At 61.7% G+C, this 18,097-nt stretch overlaps 2 protein-coding genes across 4 annotated transcripts; one reads left to right on the top strand and one right to left on the bottom strand.

Annotated features, from left to right (window-relative positions):
* Nucleotides 1-699: 699 nt before the first annotated feature.
* Nucleotides 700-16,375, bottom strand: NECAB3 (N-terminal EF-hand calcium binding protein 3). Of its 3 annotated transcripts, none has more exons than XM_036419851.2 (13): nucleotides 16,139-16,370; nucleotides 14,153-14,177; nucleotides 12,627-12,735; nucleotides 11,467-11,492; nucleotides 11,196-11,293; nucleotides 3,743-3,885; nucleotides 3,355-3,473; nucleotides 3,144-3,223; nucleotides 3,009-3,062; nucleotides 2,381-2,493; nucleotides 2,141-2,218; nucleotides 1,603-1,694; nucleotides 700-1,507 (listed from the first exon to the last, which is right to left on the bottom strand). In XM_036419851.2, exons 1-13 carry the CDS (start codon nucleotides 16,247-16,249, stop codon nucleotides 1,479-1,481), a joined length of 1,077 nt encoding a protein of 358 aa, XP_036275744.1. In that variant the 5' UTR covers nucleotides 16,250-16,370; the 3' UTR covers nucleotides 700-1,478. The 3 variants fall into 3 exon arrangements, with proteins under 3 accessions (XP_036275744.1, XP_045430711.1, XP_036275743.1); XM_045574755.1 differs by having other exon boundaries at nucleotides 3,144-3,274; nucleotides 16,139-16,369; XM_036419850.2 differs by having other exon boundaries at nucleotides 3,009-3,223; nucleotides 16,139-16,375.
* On the top strand, nucleotides 8,815-10,063 carry ACTL10 (actin like 10). The gene has a single exon (XM_036418655.2). It carries the CDS (start codon nucleotides 8,848-8,850, stop codon nucleotides 10,006-10,008), a length of 1,161 nt encoding a protein of 386 aa, XP_036274548.1. The 5' UTR covers nucleotides 8,815-8,847; the 3' UTR covers nucleotides 10,009-10,063.
* Nucleotides 16,376-18,097: the final 1,722 nt, after the last annotated feature.

Here is an 18,097-nt window from a genome sequence, read left to right as displayed (position 1 = left end):
TGGTGTCAGCCCACTCTTCCCTCCCAGCTGCAGCCCACAGCCGGCTTCTCTCCGTTCAGGGAGGCAAGTTCTCCTTCCCCTCAAAGCTGGAACAACTACTCACCCAACACCCAGACAAGGTCAGAGGCCATCTTGTTCTTATGGTGCCACATACCTCCCTTTAGAGCCCTCATCAGTGTCAGTCATCACCCCATGTCCGTCTCCCCCCCCCCCCCCCCAGGTTCCTCCAGAAGCTGGACAGACCAACTCGGCCTTCACTTCCCTGGAGCTGCTCTGTCGGGTGGCCGGGTGGCCTGGAAGGGGGTGAGGAGAGGTGGAGGGAGGGGGAGGTTCTGCCTGGAGACAGGTTTCACAGAACCCAACTATGCTCTCCGGGACCCTGAGGAGGCTCTGCGCTCAGTCCCCAAGTCCACTGCACACCCTTTTGGCACAGTGAGGGAGGGGCGGTGAAGCTGGAGCCCCCGTGGGTGGGGTGGAAAGCACAGATCACACTCACTCCCAGAGCCAGGGCTTGTGAGGGCCCCGGGCTGAGGAGACCTGGTCAGCAGCGATGAAGCTGCCACCATCTGAGGCAGGGGGGCTTGAGATGGGAACGGGCTGGTTTCTGAAGGAAGGCTTCCTGCCCTGAGCCTATGGTCAGGGATGCAAACCAGCCCCACCGTCCAGCTTCCTGGCTGCGGGAGACAGGAGGCCACACCAGAAGCGACCACGGCCTTTATTGTCTCTCTGCTGCGGTTCGGGTTCAGAGACATCTGGGGACAGCAGGCGACTCCAGCCCCAAATTATTGCTACTGGGCAAGGTCACCGCCGGGCTTCCCGTAGTGTCCTGAGTTTGGTTGGGCATGGACATGCAAATCATGTGCAAATGACATGCAAACCAACCCAGGATCTTCCAGATGTCGCTGGTGCAGTGGAGGGTGCTGAAGAGTCAGAAGCTCGCAGCCCAGGAGGGTGGTGGGGACATCCAGGTCCTTACCCCACGATGTAGACAGACCCAGCTCAGCCTCAGGGGTCAAGGTTTGGGGCGGAGATGGGGGTCCCTGAGCATCAGCCCTGGTTCTGTTGCTGGTTGAGGAAGAGCAGAACTTGGCCCCAAGATAGCGGGAAGGAAGCGGGCACCCACAGGGCAGCCAGGCAGTCCAAGGCTCGCGCGGAAAGGGAAGGAAGGGATCTGCCCTGGTCACACACAGGCAGAGGCAGAGAGGACCAGAACCCAGGCCTTCGGAGTCAGAGGCCAGAGTGCCTCAGAGACCAAAGCTACAAACAATAAAATACACCGATAAAGAAACAGAAAGCAAGCGGACCAGTCCTGATCCCTGGACTGAAGACTCTGCACCAGCAGGTCTGGGAGGCCTCTCAGAGCCAGACTCCAGGTCTGGGAGCAGCAGCATCCTTGGTCTCGATGCTGAATGGACCATCCAGAAGCTCCAGGAGGAGGCAGGCAGGGCCACAGGGTCCTTGACTAATGCAGGCCAGGATCAGTTATTGTTCATAATCCACCAGGAGGCTGGGGGCCAGAGGTTGGGGGGTCAGAGGCCATGAGGGGTACAGCGCCCCTCCCTAGGCCCCAAGGCTTCAGAGAGGGTCAGGGCTCCCGCACACCTGGGAAGAACACAGTGGAGAGGGTGTCCGGAGCCCGCAGCTGGTCAGTGAGGATGCGCTGGAAGGCCTTACTGCAGGCGGACTGCTGGTGCCTGGGGAGGGCCATGGGTGGGCTTGATCTTCCCCAAAGATCAACCCCACCCCAGGCCTGCTGCCTGGATTCAGATCTCAGTCCTTCCTCACACTCTCTCTGAACCTTAGCTTTCTCCTCTGTGGAATGGGACAAGAGTGTCTACTGTGCTAGCTCCTGTGGGGATTACATGAAGGAACACACAAGTGCTTGCCACAGGATGTGACACAATGGTGACGCTATGTATTCACGGAGCATCTTCTGTGCACATGGCCGTGTTCAGTTCCTTACGTGTCACCTCACTCAGCTCCAGTGAAGATGGAACCGTTCTCACTCCCATTTTGGAAAGGAGGCCACAGGGTACAGAGGGACCACGTAAGTGGTTCTTCTAGGTCCCACAGCCAGTGAACCCTCCTCCCGCCAGGGCCCACGCTCCATACACACTAGTTGTTGGACCGCCATCCGTACCTTCTCCAGGAGGCCTCGTCCCGCCAGAACTCGTACAGCGTGAAGGAGGCGTTGTCTAGCATCTTCTGAGCAGACACACTGTAGAGCCAAAGAGATGGCCAGGCCAGGCCTGGGCTGCCACCCTGCCGCCCACCCAGGCTGGAGTATCGAATGGGCACTTTGGCCCAAAATGCTCAGCCCCTGTGCTCCCCCCTGCTCCTGCCCCAACCTTGGCCGGCCCACCGGAGGCTGGGAACTCACTGCAGGCAGTGGCTCTGGGCCCCTGTGAAGTCCACGTAGCAGTGCAGGGCCCGGGAGAAGTCCTGCAGGGCTTCTTCCGCCACCTGGACCTGCCTCTGGGACACGAGGATGCGCTGGCGAGAGAGGTGGCCCAGTCAGCTCGGGCAGAGCAGGCCACGGGTGACAGGCTGGCTGTAGCCGCCAGGAGGACCCGCCCTGCCCGACTTGCATCAGACCTGGCCGACCCTGAGGTCGGGCTCCTGCCCCAACCTGTCCCCAACCTCCCTGGCTCCATCCTCCTCTCCCCAGCCCCAAGGATGCCGCCCTGAGCCAGTCTTTGTCTCCCCTGCAGCACACCTCCACTTCTCACTGCCCCCTCCAGCCTCCGTCCACACTGCCCGACTCAGAAATGCAGATAAGGGAAACTGAGGCCCACAGAGGGGCAGTGATTTCTGTGGAGTCACAGAGCAGGGACCAGAGACCAGCACCTGCCTGCCTGCCAGGCCTGGGGGACGAGGGCTGGGCCAAAGCTGGGAAATCGGAGATGCGTGCAGGGCAGAGGCCGGGTGGGAAGCTGGCCCTGTGAGCGCCCTCACTTCATGACACCCAGCCCCTGAGACCCCGCTGCCCACCCCTTCCCCAGACTCACCGAGCTGGGTCCCTTGGTAAGATCCTCTTCATGCAGGGGCTCCAGGAGGGGGGCCTGTGAGGGACACAGGGTGTGGGTCAGGCACCCGCCGGCGCCTGTCTTGGGCCGATGCCAGGAAAGTCCACCGCTGCTCACCTTGCACTCGAGCTGGTCGATGAGCTCCTGGAGACGGTTCACCTGGAGCCGCCACTGCCTCTCGGCCTCCGAGCTCGGCCCTGGGGCGGGGCCCACGGGGGAATTCAGGCGGGGAGGTCCCTCAGGAGGAACTGGGGGGCAGTGGAGGAGCAGGCACTGGGGGCGCTGCTCTGGGCCCCCTCAGCCAGCCCTCCCCCCCACCACAGCACACCTGTGTCAGAGGAGCCAGGAGACCAGGTGGGCGACCGGCTGACGCTCCGCAAGGCCCTGCGCCCCGCCCGCCGGCCGCCACGGGGCCTGCTCTGCACCTCCACTCGCGCTTCGTCTGACCTGAGGGAGGTGGAGGCTCAGTGTACGGCCAGCAGACCCTCAGGGCCAAGGACTGGGGCCCCCAAAAGGCCAGGCTTGGGTGGGGCAAGACAGGCATCCGGGGATAGGGAGGCCCTAGCTCCAAAGCCAGCCGGCCTCTCGCACCTTTATGGCCTCCTGCCCCAGAGCAAGCATCTGCAGAAACTACCCAATGCAGGAAAGCAGAGGGACTGAAATGAGATGGCTCTTCGTGAACTGGACCCACAGCGGGCCCAGGGCTCCTCACATACCTCGGCACACGGGTCTGGGCCTGGGCCTCCAGGGTGTCTGACGCCCCCTCCAGCGAGCTCTGCAGGGCTTGGAGCTGGCTCACCGTCTCCCGCAGGAGGAAGCGAGTCACAAACTGGTCCACCTTGGAGGCCCTCTCATACTCCTGGGGGCAGAGGGGACACAGTCAGCACCTCTGGGCTCCAAGTCTATCTTTCTGAAGGAGGAGCCATCCCCTGCTCCTCCTCCCTCCCCATCAGAGCCGCAGTGGCATCGTAAAGAGGGCCTGCAGACGCAGCATAGCAGGAGGGCACAGGGCCTGGCCTCCCTCCAGGCCAACTTGTAAGGAGTTATCTGCCGTCCTCTGGGCCCAGGGCCCCTTCTATAACGGAGCTACCACCTTCAGCCAGGGAGGCCCCTGCACAGTTAGGCTGGGGTGGGGGTTGCGGATAGGGCAGGTCATAGGATATCCCAAGACCTATTTTGACACGAGGCAAAAATGACGGTGTGATATGGCCCCATACTCACCAGTTGGCCACAAAGTCACAGGCTATATACCCTGAGTGGCCAGATTATTATGATCCCTGAACACATAATAATCTGGCCACTCAGTGGGTGTGTATATATATAAACACACATAATCACACACACACTCTGAGTGGACAGATTATTATTACATATGGGGAGGGGGCCTGGTGCATGAATTCGTGCATGGGTGGGGTCCGGCCAGCCTGGCCAGGGGGTGGGGACATGGGCAGTTGGCCAGCCTGCCTGCTGGTCGAATTCCTGGTCGAGGGGACAATGTGCATATTAGCCTTTCATTATATAGGATATACACTGAGCGACCAGATTATTATGCATTCAGAGATCATCATAATCTGGCCGCTCAGTGTATGCACGCATTCATTCATTCACTCATCCATGTAACAGACATTTACTGAGAACCTTTTTCTAGGAGCTGCAGACACAAGACAGCCAAGTTACTGTCATCACACACACATCCCAGCCCAACCTACACAACCAGCCCCCCTTTGCCTCCCAAAAAGGGCAGAGAGAGCAGACCATGTGCCCGGCCGTCAGGAGCCACGGCCTAGGTGCTGCTCTCCCTCTTCAAGGGGCCCCGGAGGCACCACCCACCAGGGGCTTTGCCGTCAGGTGGGCCCTGCTGGGCCAGACTTATGCAGAGACTTCTGCGGAGAAGGGGAGAGGGGGACGGGGGGGGGGGGGGGGGGGATGGGTCCTCCCATTCTCACACAGGCCAGTGGTTTCTGATCTCTCTGTAGACTTTTGTCCCTCCCTGGACTTCTGGCTATGCTCTGAGCTCTCTAAAATCCTTCCAATAAATTCCATTTGGGGCACTTAAAATGACTGGTCAGCTTCTGTTGCTTGCAACCAAAGAACCCAGCTGACACAAGCATCTATTCTGTGCCAGGCCCTGTTCCAAGCAGAATTTCACTTAATCCTCATAACGATTTCAGAGACCATGATGGACCCCATTTGCAGATAAGAAGACTGAGGTCTAGAACAGCTGATTACCTTGGCCACGATCACACAGCTAGTTAGGAACAGAGCCAGAATTCAAACTTAGGCCATGGAAATCCCTCTGTTCTCATCACTAAGCACCTTCATTACGGGACCCAGGCCGATAATGAAACACTGCCTCATTTATGATCATTGGCCCTTTTACGGGCCGGAAATCACAGACAGAGTGAAAGGAGCCAAGACTCGCCTGTGGGTTCTGTGAGATGCCCAGAGCCTGGGGCCGGTGAGGTCGACCCATGAGGTCACAGAGAGGCCTCTGGGGGACAATGCTAGGGCAGGGCTCCCTGGCCAGAGGGCAGGGCGGGGCAGCATGGGCCGAGGACCCAGCGCGAACCAGTCCTGCCATGGGAAACAGCGGTTCCCACAAAAGGACCAAGGTGCCCAAGGAGGTTGGCAAGAAGAGGCCACCCGACACGGACAAGGCCCCGGGGAGACGGCCGTTCTTCAGCAGCTTCCGGCGGAAGTCAGGCGTGAGTGGCGGGTGGGAGCGGCAGGGGAGCACGGACAGGCGGGCGGGCGGGCGGGGATGCTGGGAGTGCAGGCCTTGTGTTCCGAAGTCCCAGGGCCATGGACCAGGAGGTTGGAGAATCCCTCCTGGGGAGGAGGGTCCCAGAAACGCACTGGGTATGGATGGGGTCCTAAATGCCCAGAAGAGAGGGCAGGGGTTCCAGAGACCAGGAGACAGATGGGACTTGGGAGTCGGAAGGGTGAGCAGAAGGGGATTTTACCACCTGGATGGATCCGTGGGTGGAGGTGCCAGCATGATTGGCATCTCTGGGATATGAGCCCCAAGGGTTTCCTTATGCCCCTCTCCAACCCCTCGCCTCAAAACAGGCTACTGTTCCCCTCCAGTGGGCAGACAGGGATCCCAGAACGGTGGTCTCGGGTCAGCCTGGGGGGCGGGGATCCCTGGTGATGGAGCAGAGTGGGGATCCCCCTCCCGGGCATGGGAGGATGGCGGGGTCCCGGACACAGAGAGGGCATGGCCTCGGTGGGCAGGACCAGGGCGGCCAGGGTCCTGGGGGGAGGACGGACACACACACCCTCACCTGCTGCCCCACCCGCAGACCAAGATCCTGCTGCTCTTCTCGGCGGCCGAGCGGCCGCAGCTCGCTGAGGCGGCGGTGGGCCCGGTCCCGGGGCCCGGGCGGCCGAGCGAGGAGCCGGGGGGCTCCCTGGCGGCGCCCCCCAGGATGCGCGGAGCGGGCGACGGCACCGAGTGGCGGGCGGGACCCCGAGGCGACCCCGGCCCCCTGCGCGCGGCTGCAGGCGGCGGGGCTCCGCGCAGCGGGCGGGACCGGGACCAGGACCAGGGCCGCAGGGGGCCGCCGGTGCCCACCCGCGCCTGGTGATCCACAGCGTCCCAACCCCCCCCCCCCCGGGGGGGCATCCGTGCCCGCGGCCCCGGCACCTGGTCTGGCACCTTGACCCCTCCGGCCCCGACCCAATAAAGAGCACATGGCGACCCGGCTCCCGCTGGCTCTGTCTGAGGGCTCTGGCGCCAGAGCGAGATGGAGGGGGGCAGGGGTGGGGGGGTGGACAGCAGTCGGGAGCCAACTGGTTTTCCTCCCTTGAGACCCAAAAGTTAGAGGCCCTGCAGGATGTCCACTGAGGGGACATCCTGCCACAGTGGAGAAGGGAGAGGCTCCCCTTCCCCTCCATTCCAGGCCCGGCTCTGCAGACCCAAGGGAGCTGAGCCTGAGCACACCCAGGCTTGGCCGCCCTGCGAGGGGCTTGCTTCCGCTGGGCATGGCACCTCCCAGTCCCCGGCATTCACAGTCCTCAGGCAGCACCGGGGCCCAGGCAAACAGCCAGCACCGGGAGAGCTGTGAGGGCCTGGGACTCACATGCTGCCTCCCAGAGGCCCCTTCACTGCTATCCCTGCCTGGTAACCCACCGGTTACCTGTCTCCCAGCCTACCCGCTTCCATCCTCTCCCCACACGGCAGCCAAAGGCTCCTTCAAAACCACCCAACTACCTGTTGGGCAGCTCACTTTGCTCATAAGCTCGCACTGGGCAGACAGGGATCCCCCACTGCCCACAGGGAAACACCCAAACCTACTACTGGGATTCGCAAGCCCAAACCCCAGCCTCTCTTCCTCTCTGGGGCTTCTCGGGGACTCCCACCCTCACCTGCTCTGGCTACGTTGCCACGTGTGGTCTCCAGTGTGAGGCTCACCGCCCTGAGCACCCACGAGGGGTCCAGCTGTGTGTGCTCTTCACGGTCCTGGTCCGAACCTAGAGCCTCCCCAGCCTTCGAACCGGCGCCTGCTTTCCGCCGGCAGCCAACCTCAGGACGGCGCTGGGGGCAGAAGCAGCAGGGGCAGGCCCAGCTCCTGCTGGAGATGTTACTGTCAGGGGCTCCTCCACGTTGCCCGCCTCGTGCTGGCGGCTCCATGACCCATAGCTTCGCCCCTGCGGTTTGTAAGAACTGACCCTCCCCTGCCACTCACATAATTACAGCCAGCGAAACCGAGTTCCTCAACGTGACCACACCTCCTGGCCCTAAGCCCTGGGTCCCATCAGCCCCTTCCCTGGGACCGTCACTCAGGGGCCATAGACTGTTTTCTACGGGAACACGCATGGGCTGGAGCCAATCTTCAGAATAAAAACACACACAGACAGTGCACATCCTGGGTTCCTGCAGTCAGGCCCTGCTTCCAGGCTGCTCTGAAGCCTGCTCTCACCCTTTGCCTTTGGTCTCCATCACACATACAAGATCCTTGCAATAAAACCCTTATTTTAGCTCCCACTCTCGTGAGTGGGTGGGTCTTCAACTTGCAACCAGAATGGTCCTGGAGAGAATGGGACTCTGTAGAGACCAGCCGCGGCCTCTTTCCTGTGCGTGAAGGTTTCTGCCTTTTGGAGGAAGAATCTGAGCTCAGGAAGACGAGGACCTGCTTGCCGAGTGAGTCAGCCTCAGAGCTGAGTCACAGACTCAGGCCCACAGCGTCCCCAGGTGGAGGTCCCTGAAGGTAGAGTCCCCGGGGGGCTGCCCGGGCCCCTCAAGGCCGAGCACACAGGTCCTCCGGAGCGGCTGTAGGTCTGGGACTAAGGGCTTTCTCTTCAGCATCGGAGGGGGCGGAGTAGATCTGATCCTCGGAAGTGGTTTGGGGAAGGAACCATTGGTTGCAGCCAGACTCCTGGATGCCCAATGCACTGCCCTCGACCCTGCTCCGGGAGGGAGGAGGGTCCAGGGTGTTTTCAATGTGGGGGTGGGGGTGGGGGTGCCTGCGGAAGCCCAGCAGGTGCTGAGGACTGAGGTCACAATTAGTCGGATCCAAGTTCTCTTCCTTCTCTGGTGACCTACACGGTTCCGTCTCCACAACCAGGAACTACCTCCGTCAGGCCCGGGGAGCGGTCCTGGACACCGCCTGGGCCGGACTTCTGGGTTCCCAGGGAGCCCGGAGCTGGAAAGGGACACCCACTCTGGGCAGAAAAGGCGGAGCCAGACGCTGGGAGAGTCGTTCCGAGTCCGGGAAGGTAGGGCTTTGGTCCCAGGGCTCAGAGTCAAGAGCTGAGAGGCCGGCCTCCACCTGGGCCAGCGGGGACAGAACCGCCTCTGGGAGCGCGGCTGAGCCCGGAGATGGCGAAGGTGGCCACGGTGTCGGTGTCGGGGAGACGCCGGGCCCGGCCGCCCCCCCTGGGCCGCATCGCCGTGGTGGTGGACCAGGGCTCGGGCTTCACCAAGGCGGGCTTCGCGGGCGAGAACCAGCCGCGCCTGGTGCTGAAGAGCTCCGGCTTCGTGTCCAGCTGGGACCAGCCCCTGCTGCCCGGGGCGCTGGGCTGTGCGCCGGGGGGCGTGGAGCGGGCGCACCCCATCAAGCACGGCACGGTGGTGGACTGGGAGGCGCTGGAGGGGCTGTGGGAGCGCCTGCTGGTGTGCGGGCTGCGGGTGCGGCCGGACCAGTGGCCGGTGCTGGTGAGCGACTCGCCCTCGGCGCCGCCCTCGAGCCGGGAGCGGGCGGCGGAGCTGCTGTTCGAGGCCCTGGCGGTGCCCGCGTGCCACATGGCCAGCACGGCGGCGCTGGCCGTCTGCTCCACCGGCGCCCTCAGCGGGCTGGCCGTGGAGGCGGGCGCGGGGGTGTGCCACGCCACCCCCATCTACGCCGGCCACTCGTGGCACGAGGCCACCTTCCGGCTGGAGGTGGCGGGCACCACGCTCTCCCGCCACCTGCGGGACCTGCTGCTGGCGGCGCGCCCCGACCTGCTGCTGCAGAGCCTGCCCCGCAAGGCCGTCACGCAGATCAAGAAGCGCTGCTGCTACGTCTCCCTGGACTTCGAGGGCGACCTCCACGACCCCGCCCGCCACCGCCCGGTCCGGTTCCGCCTGGACAGCGGGTGCTCCGTCTGCCTGGGCAGCGAGCGCTTCCGCTGCCCGGAGCCCATCTTCCAGCCCGCTCTGCTGGGCCACCGGGAGCCCGGGCTGGCCACCCTGGCCTTCTGGGCTCTGCAGAAGGTGCCCGAGACGCTGCGGAGGAGGCTGGCCGACACGGTGGTGCCGGCCGGCGGCTCCACGCTCTTCCCCGGCTTCACCGAGCGCCTGGAGCGGGAGCTGCTCGCGCAGTGCCAGCAGCACGGCCCCGGGGCGCTGCGGCCGCGCCTGGTGGTCCAGCCCGGGCGGGGGACGGCCGTGTGGACGGGCGGCTCCATGATGGCTTCGCTGCACAACTTCCAGCGCCAGTGGATGACCCGGGCCATGTACCACGAGTGTGGCTCCAGGCTGGTGCACGAAGTCTTCAACTGAGTCCGCGCGGACCGGGAGGGGTGGTGCGGCCAGCGGGCCGCAGGGGCAGAGGCGTGGCGGGCTAAGCGGAGGCTCTGTCAGGGGCACCGGGTGCCGGATAAAGGTGTCCGGCGGCGGGAGCTCGCAGAGTCGGTCGTTGTGTGGTGATGGGTCGCCTCCTCTCCGTGTCCGGGCCAGGAGGGGGGGGTGGTCTGGGGCCCTCGCTGTCACTGCGGTTTGAATTCCCCTAACGACTCCGGCTGCCCACGCCCGGGGCCCTGTCCCCATGGCGATAAGGAAGCCGATGCCCACACACGCTCACAGGCCACGGATACAGAAGTTGCCGCGATACGCCAGCCCCAAATGGTACAGCGCCGTTTAGATTCCCATCCCACGCCAGACCCCAAAGGGCGGCCCTTTGAGAAGCTACCAAGTCCCATGTGAAAGCAGCCAGAGGGGAAGCACTGTCCTCACTGACCGTCCGCTGGCCGGGTGTCAGCTTCCCCTCCTGCAGAGAAGCCAGGCACCAGGAAAGCCAGGCTCGCTCACTGCTCCCTCCCAGCCCCCTCATTAAAGCTGCGGGGAAAAGGGAAGCGCAGACATCTCCTAAAAGGAACACACAAAGGCATGGGTGGCGTGTGGGTTTTTGAAGTCACCCTACAAAGGCGGGAGCCCCGGCTGTGAGCACTGTGTCTGCTTGCGCACACACGTCCACACGTGGGCGAGCATTGCTGAATGCTCCCCACCGTCCTCAGGCCTGGCTCCACCCCCAGAGGCTCTGCACACCAGCCTGGGCCTGTGGACACACGTGCAAGCCCAGCGCACCCCCACCCATCCCTACGGAGTCCTGGGCGCAGTACCCCCCAGCAGTTAGGCCTGCCGATAATCAACAGCAGCCGCAGCAGCTCCAGCGGCTGAGCACTTGCTGTGTGCCAGGCAGTGCTCTGAGTGCTGGGGATAGAGAAGAAGACAAAATCCCTGCCTTCATTTCCATTCGCTGGTCACAAGCGCACAGAGGCAGGCTCTCGCTTTGTCCCCAGCTTACAGATGAGGGCGCAGAGGCCCGGAGAGCGAACGGTGCACAAACAGGAAGTGTGAGAGCCAGGACTTGAACCCAGCCCTCTAGCTCAACCGCCTAAGCCAGGGGAGGCTCCCACAGCACGGCAGACCCCCTGAACTACACCCATGATAGCAGCCCTTTCGCTCACCAGCTTGGTGGCGTCCATGGCGGTGAGCACTGCCCGGTTCAGGGACTCCAGCGCGGCCAGCACAGGCCGGTAGACACCCAGGTGCTCCGAGAAGTAGTCTGCGGGCAGAGGGGGTGCTCAGAGGTTCCCGCCCCGCCCCCATCTACCCAACGGGGAATTCCTCAATAGCCAACCCAGCCCATCCTACTCTCCCAGGAGACCAGTCCCTGCCCCTCGTCACACCCATCTGTCCGGAGGTCCCGGGGGACAAGAGCCCAGTGGGCTTACTCACCACACAGTTTCTCGGTTTCCAAGTTGCTGTAGAGAAAAGGGAAGGTGCCCTTCAGACCCTCCCAGCTGAGCCTGGTGAACTGGGACTTCGAAGCGCAGCCAGCACAGGCCTGCTTCTCCCCACCTCACCCAGCTGAGCCTGACAAGGAGGCCACTCCGGACTCCACCCCAGGCTAAGCTGCTCAGTGGGCAGAGGCTGTGGGGCAGGGCGGCGGGGGGCAGGGTGGGTGGGAGGTAGCAACGATACTACTGCCCCATCAAACCCTCTGAGGGCAGAAACACACCCACTCTTGGCCGAGAGAGACTGATGTGGACACAGGCCAGAGAGGAGTGGTCAGAGCTGGGAAGGGAAGCCGAGGCGGGGACATACAGAATGTCTGGTGGTGAGGTGCAGGGGGGGCAGACAAAGAGTCCAGCCCAGCCCTCAGAATGTATACTCTTTTTTTTTTTTTTTTTTTTTGCTGTTAATCCTCACTTGAAGGTATTTTTTCGATTGATTTAGAGAGAATAGAAGGGCAGGGAAGAGACAGAGAGAGAGAAACATCAATGTGAGAGAGAAACAACCATGGGTTGCCTCCCATATGTACCCGGACAGAGCCAGGGATGGAGACTGTAACCGAGGCACAGGCACTTGACCGGAATCGAATCTGTGAGCCTTCGGTCCGCAAGCCCACGTTCTAACCACTGGGTAAAACCAGCGAGGGCGCTCACAATCCATTCTAAGGAGATGAGGGGAGGAGGCCCGTGAGAGGGAGGGACAGCTTTGGGTGTCGCTCCCGTGTGAGGCAGCATGGGAAAGAAAGCATGCGAACGCGGGCTGAGGTGTGTGGATGGGGAGCACACATGAGGTGGTGTGTGCGTGCTCATGTCCCTGCATCCAGGGGCGGGAGCAGGCAGGCCCCCGCTGTCCCCAGGCACCCCCAGGAAGCAGGAGTGGGGAGGGGGCAGCTGTGGGCTGAGCCACTGCGGTGACTCAGGTCTGGCTATTTTAAGGTCCTAGCTGGAGTGTGGCGGGCAAGGCTGAAGCTGGGAAGGCAGCGAGTGGGTGGGTGAAACTTGGCGCTGAGCCCAGATGCCCCTCCCTCCATCCCCTCTTCTTCTGTCCCCTATCCATCATGAGGAACCATCCACCCACGGCTGGTCCGTCTCCCCTGTACTCACTCAGCAGAGCGCCCGTCGATGCCGCCGAACAGCTCCCGAAGCTCGCGGGCGCTGAGAACCCCATCCGCAAAGTAATTCTGGAATTCCTCAAAGGAGAGCTTACCATCGTCTGATGGGTGGACAGGGGACAGAGTCCATACCCCTGGCCCCTGGCTGCACCCCTGCCGCCAGGCCCAGGCCCCCCAAAGGCCTCACAGCGGGTCACACCCGGCCAGGTGGAATGGATTCTGAGCTTGGCGGGGGGGCCTGGCTGTTGGGGACAAGAGCAGGAACTCCTGGAGAGGCCCACTTAAGGCACAGGGACCACGGTGCATGCGCCCAAGGCGGGCATTACACATGTGGCCGTGGGTAGGGACTCCATAAACGTTTGTTAAAGGGAGACACAAATGAACAGCCCGGGACACAGCCTGATCATGGCAGGGCCTCGATGTCACGTGGAGGACTTGGGGGACTGAGAGTCGCCTCATGTGCTGGCAGCCTGGCGCCAGGATGAGGACAGAAGAGCCACGGGGCGGCTGATGGACCTTCCCAAGGGCTGGGCCCCTGTGAGCAGCAGCAGCCCGGCTTCAGAGCGAATAAGCTTCCTGTCCCCTGTGCATGCAGCAAAGGCTGAGCGCACTGAGGGGGGCGGCCACAGGCACTGGGAAGCTGGCCCGTCAGGTCTCCACGCAGCGGGATCGGACAGAAGGCTCTGATCCAAATGAGACTATGGGTCCTGACCCATGGATTGGGACAAATGGTCTCTACAATTTGAAGAGACCTAAAGAGAAGGGCCAGAGGGTAGGGACACGATCCTATTTCAAGGAGGCTGAACCACAAGAGGATCCGAAGAGCCACATGGAAGTGAGGTCAGATCCTCGCCCGGCCAGGCAGGGTACGGTGGGCTGTGCTGGGTCACCCCTGGGCGATCCCCTGCCTGCAGGGTCCCCTGCTTCACTTCCAAGGTTTTCCTAGACCCAGGTCTGCGACCGCCCAGGCCCCGGGGCAGACGGAGCCCATTCCCGGAGCCAGCTCTGTCATGCCCAGCCCTCCTGACCCAGACAGCTGGTCATATGGAGAGCGACTGAACCCGCTGAAAATCTAAAAGTCCCCACAGGGCCTCATCCCCATTCGCCCACACTTCCCAGCCTCTCACCTAGGAAGCCTGGGGCCAAGCATCATGCAGACCTGGGTTAAAGGATGCGTGACCTCAGGCAACCTGCTTTACCTCTCCGGGCCCCTGTTCCTCTGTCTGTGAAATGGGGTAAAGATCACAAGGTCGTATACAGGAAGGCACGGGTACCTGTCTCTGTGCCAGGGCACTGCGTGAAAGCAAGCCTCTCCTTTCAGCCTCCCTCCACTCTCCAGCCTGCCAAACGTGGCTCAAAACAGCACTTCCTCCAGGGAGGATGCCTTGATTGATCCTCTAGCTTTGGGTCAAATTTTTCTCCATTCTAGACTGTGCCCCCAAGTCCCCAAGCCTCCCAAGCCTCCATGATGCCCCCCACTGTTCCTCCCACCGTGGGGCCCGGGAAAGCCACACTCACCATTCTTGTCTGCTCTGCGGAAAACCTACAGGACACAGAGGCATGGATGGAGCTGTGAGTGGAGTCTGGGAGGTCAGAGGCCCCTGCCCTCCCTGACAGGGCCCCAGCGGTCCAGCCTGCCCCCTTGCCTAGCCTTCCCTCCTGCCCAGCCTGGCCCAGCCACCTGCCCCGCTCAGCCCTCCAGGAGCTTTCCAATGAGGGGGCAGAGGAAGAGCACACAGCAGGTCCCTCTGCTTGCTCACTTTTCCTGCGGGGCTTGGCTTCGTGGGAGGTGGGGTGCTCCAGGCCAGCTCCTTGCACCCCCGCCTCCCACAGAGTATATCCTGATTTCTGTCTGATGCATCAGCCCTTGGCAGAGTCCCAGCTTGCGGAAGATGGGGAAATGGGCCAAGATGCGGCCTGAGAATCCTGGACAACTGTCCCAGACTGAACCCCCAAATCTGCTGTGGGCATGGTCCATCCCAGATTCTGCCCACTCTCGGCTGTTTGTTTGTGTGCTTGTCCTTCCATTGCTGGTGTCTCCGCTTTAGCCCAGGACCTGGCAGAGCAGACTGGGGTTAACCCTTCCAGGACTGGGGCTTCCTGCGAGGCAGACTCATTGTGTGTGTGTGTGTGTGTGTGTGTGTGTGTGCGTGCGCGCGCGCGCGAGTGTGTAGCAGAGATGCAGGGCAACAGAGGCAGGTAAACAGAAAGGCACAGAGTCAAGACATTGTCAGCCTCTCCCAGGGACCAGAGACTCCAGATCACATAAAGCAGCCCAGCAAAGGGGACCAGCAGCCCGGCAAGGAGAGGCAGGCCAAAGCCTGGCCAGAGAGCCCCTAACAGCTGAAAGTTCTCAGTGTCACCCCCTCTGGCCGTTTGCTCAGTATAGGTGAGTCTCAGGAATAAATCTAACTACACGTCGGAAGTCTCAGAGCTCTGCATGGCTTGAGGTCGCAGCAGCCCAGCTTAGCCTGGCTGGGGCAGAAGGAGATACTGGGGGAGGGGGTATAAGAGAGCCAAGCTGGGAATGAGGACACCTGGGGCCACACCCTAGCATGCCCGTCTCCATGGGTGATCTTAGACACCCCCCTAGCCCCTCAGGCCTTATTTTTTCCATCTAGGAAATGGGAGGGTCAGTCCCTTCCAGCCAAGAGGACTATGGTCAAGGTGCTGAGTCACCGGGGGCCGTGGGGAAGGGACAGGAGCACAGCCTTTCCCACCGGCAAGGGCCTCTGGGGGTGGGAGCATGAGGAGGTGGGACTGAGCGCGGGGTGAAAGGTGGGGAAGGGGCTCAGGGCAGTGACGACGGCCAGGCTACTCTACGCTGCTGCCCATGGGCCTGCAGACCACCCGCCACCCACAGAGGTGCACAGACCCCAGAGGATGACTTTGGGCAACACTGACCAAGTGCGGGAGCCCACGGCCCTGGGCCAGGTCTCAGGGGCTCGGGGGTCAGCACTGGGTCTTATTCCTCCAAGCCCCCTCGCTGGACCAGCCCATCCAGGAGCCGCCAGAGAGGGCAGTGCAACTGCTCCGGGGACCAAGTGTTGGGAGTCTCTTCCCCACCAGACACAGAGACGGGGTGGGTGCGGGGAAGAAGGGGGGGGGGGGCAGTGTCACCGAGCCAGAGACAAGGAGGTGAGAAAGGATGAGACAAGAGAACAGGCAACAAAGGAAATGAGATGAAGAAGGGAGACTTGGAGACAGGGACAGCAAGATCAGAGAAAGAGAATGAGACAGAAACCCAGAGGCAGGCAGGGCCCTAAACCAACCTGGAGGGGAGACACGGACAGAGGCAGGAGAGAGGGAGAGAAGGAGAGAGGGTGAGAGGAAGAGAGGGAGGGAGCGAGAGAGAGAGAGAGAGAGAGAGAGAGAGAGAGAGAGAGAGAGAGAGAGAGAGAGAGAGAGAGAGCGCCCAGACAGACCTGGGGAGACAGACCTGAGGAGACACTGCCAACCCCCGGGGCCGGCAGAGCCGACGCCCCCCGCCCCCTCCCCACTCACGTCCTGGAAGAGCGCGTGTCCCGCGGGGCCGGAGGCGGGCGAGGGCGCCCGCGGGGGCCGGGGCGCGGGCTGCCGGACCAGGCACACGGTGAGCAGCCCCGCGCACGCCATGGCGCCGCCGGCTCTGGCTGGGCTGCGGCTGCGGCTCGGAACGCAGCGGCCACGGCCACGGCCACGGCCGGGATCGGAGATTGGAGATCGGAGCCTGGGAGGGGGCGCCCGCCTATGGGCGCCGGCACACGCCGAGGACGCCGCCCCGCAGCCCCGCCCACGGCCCGCGGCCGCCAGCGCCCCTCCCCGCCCGCCCGCCCGGAGCCCGAGAGCCCCTCCAGGGCGGTGCCCGGGCTGGAAGAGGGGAGCAAACTTCCTCCCGTGAGTTACAAGCAAGTGCACCACGGAGATGCCGAGCACCGTTCACCTTGGAGCTTCCTGGACAGTGGCCTCCGCACAGGAACCTGGCCGGAGGGCTTTCCCCGTCCGCCGGGGAGCACCACGCGGCCAGGAGCAGGACTGAGGGCTGCACACGCCCAGCGGCAGGTCCCACACCCTTGTGGGGCCAGCAAACCAGCCATACCGTGACAGGCAATGGGTCATTCACCTGAATTACCCTAAATGAATTCACCTGAGCATCTGTATTCCCTTCGCAAAATCGGGGCAATACCGTTTCCCCGAAAATAAGCCAGTGTCTTATATTTTTTTCTCCCAAAGTTGCACTATGTCTTATTTTCAGAGGATGTCATCTTTCCATGCGCTAGGTCTTATTTTCGGACACTCCATAGAATTGTGAGGATGCAGACTACAAAGGGCTTAAAAGAGGGACTAGCTCAAAGCCCACCTAAGGGTTCGTAAAATAGGTCTGTGTGGACACCTTCAACTCCATCCTCCCCTCTGCCATCCTAAGCTCCCTTCCACAATTATGTCTAAAATATAAAATTAGGCTGAAACCGGTTTGGCTCAATGGATAGAGCATTGGCTTGGGGACTGAAGGGTCCCGGGTTCGATTCCAGTCAAGGGCATGTACCTTGGTTGCGGGCACATCCCCGGTAGGGGGTGTGCAAGAGGCAGCTGATTGATGACTCTCTCATTGATGTTTCTATCTCTTTTCCTCTCTGTACAAAATCAATATATTTAAAAATAAACAAAATATAAAATAAGACATCACTCCCCAGGCTCATCGGGGAGTCTTATTCCCTGAATAAAGCCCAACTGAATTTCTCTCCACCGGGGTCCTTACCCAACTCCAGCCAAACCTGATCCTGTGCCTGCTCCTTCTTGCTGCAGGGCATTCGCCCGCACTGCCCTCTGCCTGCTGTGCTCATGTCCTCCTCTTCTGTTAACTACAATCACTCTCTCAGGAAGCCCTCCCTGACTTTGAATCCCCTCCAACCGATTATGAGCCTCATGAAAGGAGGGAACGTGTGTCCCCAGAACCTGAAAGATCCTGACACGGAACTGGCCGGTTGTGATTATTTGTTGCATGTTTACAAATGCCCAGAAACATCCGGAAGGAACAGAGCAGAGCAGCTTCTCTGGGGCTGCAGAGAGGGGAGTTCCCATTATTGCTCGGTTGGATGTCTTTTGAGTTTGGACATAAGTGGTGGTGATGAAGCCTACCCTTCTTGGGGCAGTGAGGCTCCAATGAAATGACACTAAGTAGGGACAGGGAGGAGGCAAGTAGAGAATGGCTGCCCTAGCTGGATTGGCTCAGTGGGTAGAGTATTGGCCTGTGGACTGAAGGGTCCTGGGTTCGATTCTGGTCAAGGGCACATGCCCAGGTTGTGGGCTCGATTCCCAGTAGAGGGCGTGCAGGAGGCATCCGATCAATGAATCTCTCTCATCATTGATGTTTCATCTCTCCTTCTCCCTTCTTCTCTGAAACCAATAATATATTTTAGAAAGAGAATGGGCATTTTCCCAGCAATCTTGACCTTTCCCCCCCTCAGATTTGCTCCCAGTACA

This window comes from Pipistrellus kuhlii, unplaced genomic scaffold (assembly GCF_014108245.1).
Source record: "Pipistrellus kuhlii isolate mPipKuh1 unplaced genomic scaffold, mPipKuh1.p scaffold_m20_p_6, whole genome shotgun sequence".
Classification (NCBI taxonomy): domain Eukaryota; kingdom Metazoa; phylum Chordata; class Mammalia; order Chiroptera; family Vespertilionidae; genus Pipistrellus; species Pipistrellus kuhlii.
The sequence above is the reverse complement of the archived record's forward strand: the minus strand, read 5'-3'. Positions and strand labels throughout refer to the sequence as shown.

What these genes read in the sequence shown, in the direction of transcription:
- ACTL10 (XM_036418655.2), top strand. Translation starts at nt 8,848, where the DNA reads ATGGCGAAGGTGGCCACGGTGTCGGTGTCGGGGAGACGCCGGGCCCGG.
- NECAB3 (XM_036419850.2), bottom strand. Translation starts at nt 16,249, where the DNA reads ATGGCGTGCGCGGGGCTGCTCACCGTGTGCCTGGTCCGGCAGCCCGCG. An exon ending in CCATGGACGCCACCAAGCTG is followed by an intron (nt 3,886 to 11,195) that starts GTGAGCGAAAGG and finishes CTCTGCCCCCAG; the next exon opens with GAGTATGAGAGGGCCTCCAA. An exon ending in GCCCAGAGCCACTGCCTGCA is followed by an intron (nt 2,219 to 2,380) that starts GTGAGTTCCCAG and finishes TTGGCTCTACAG; the next exon opens with TGTGTCTGCTCAGAAGATGC.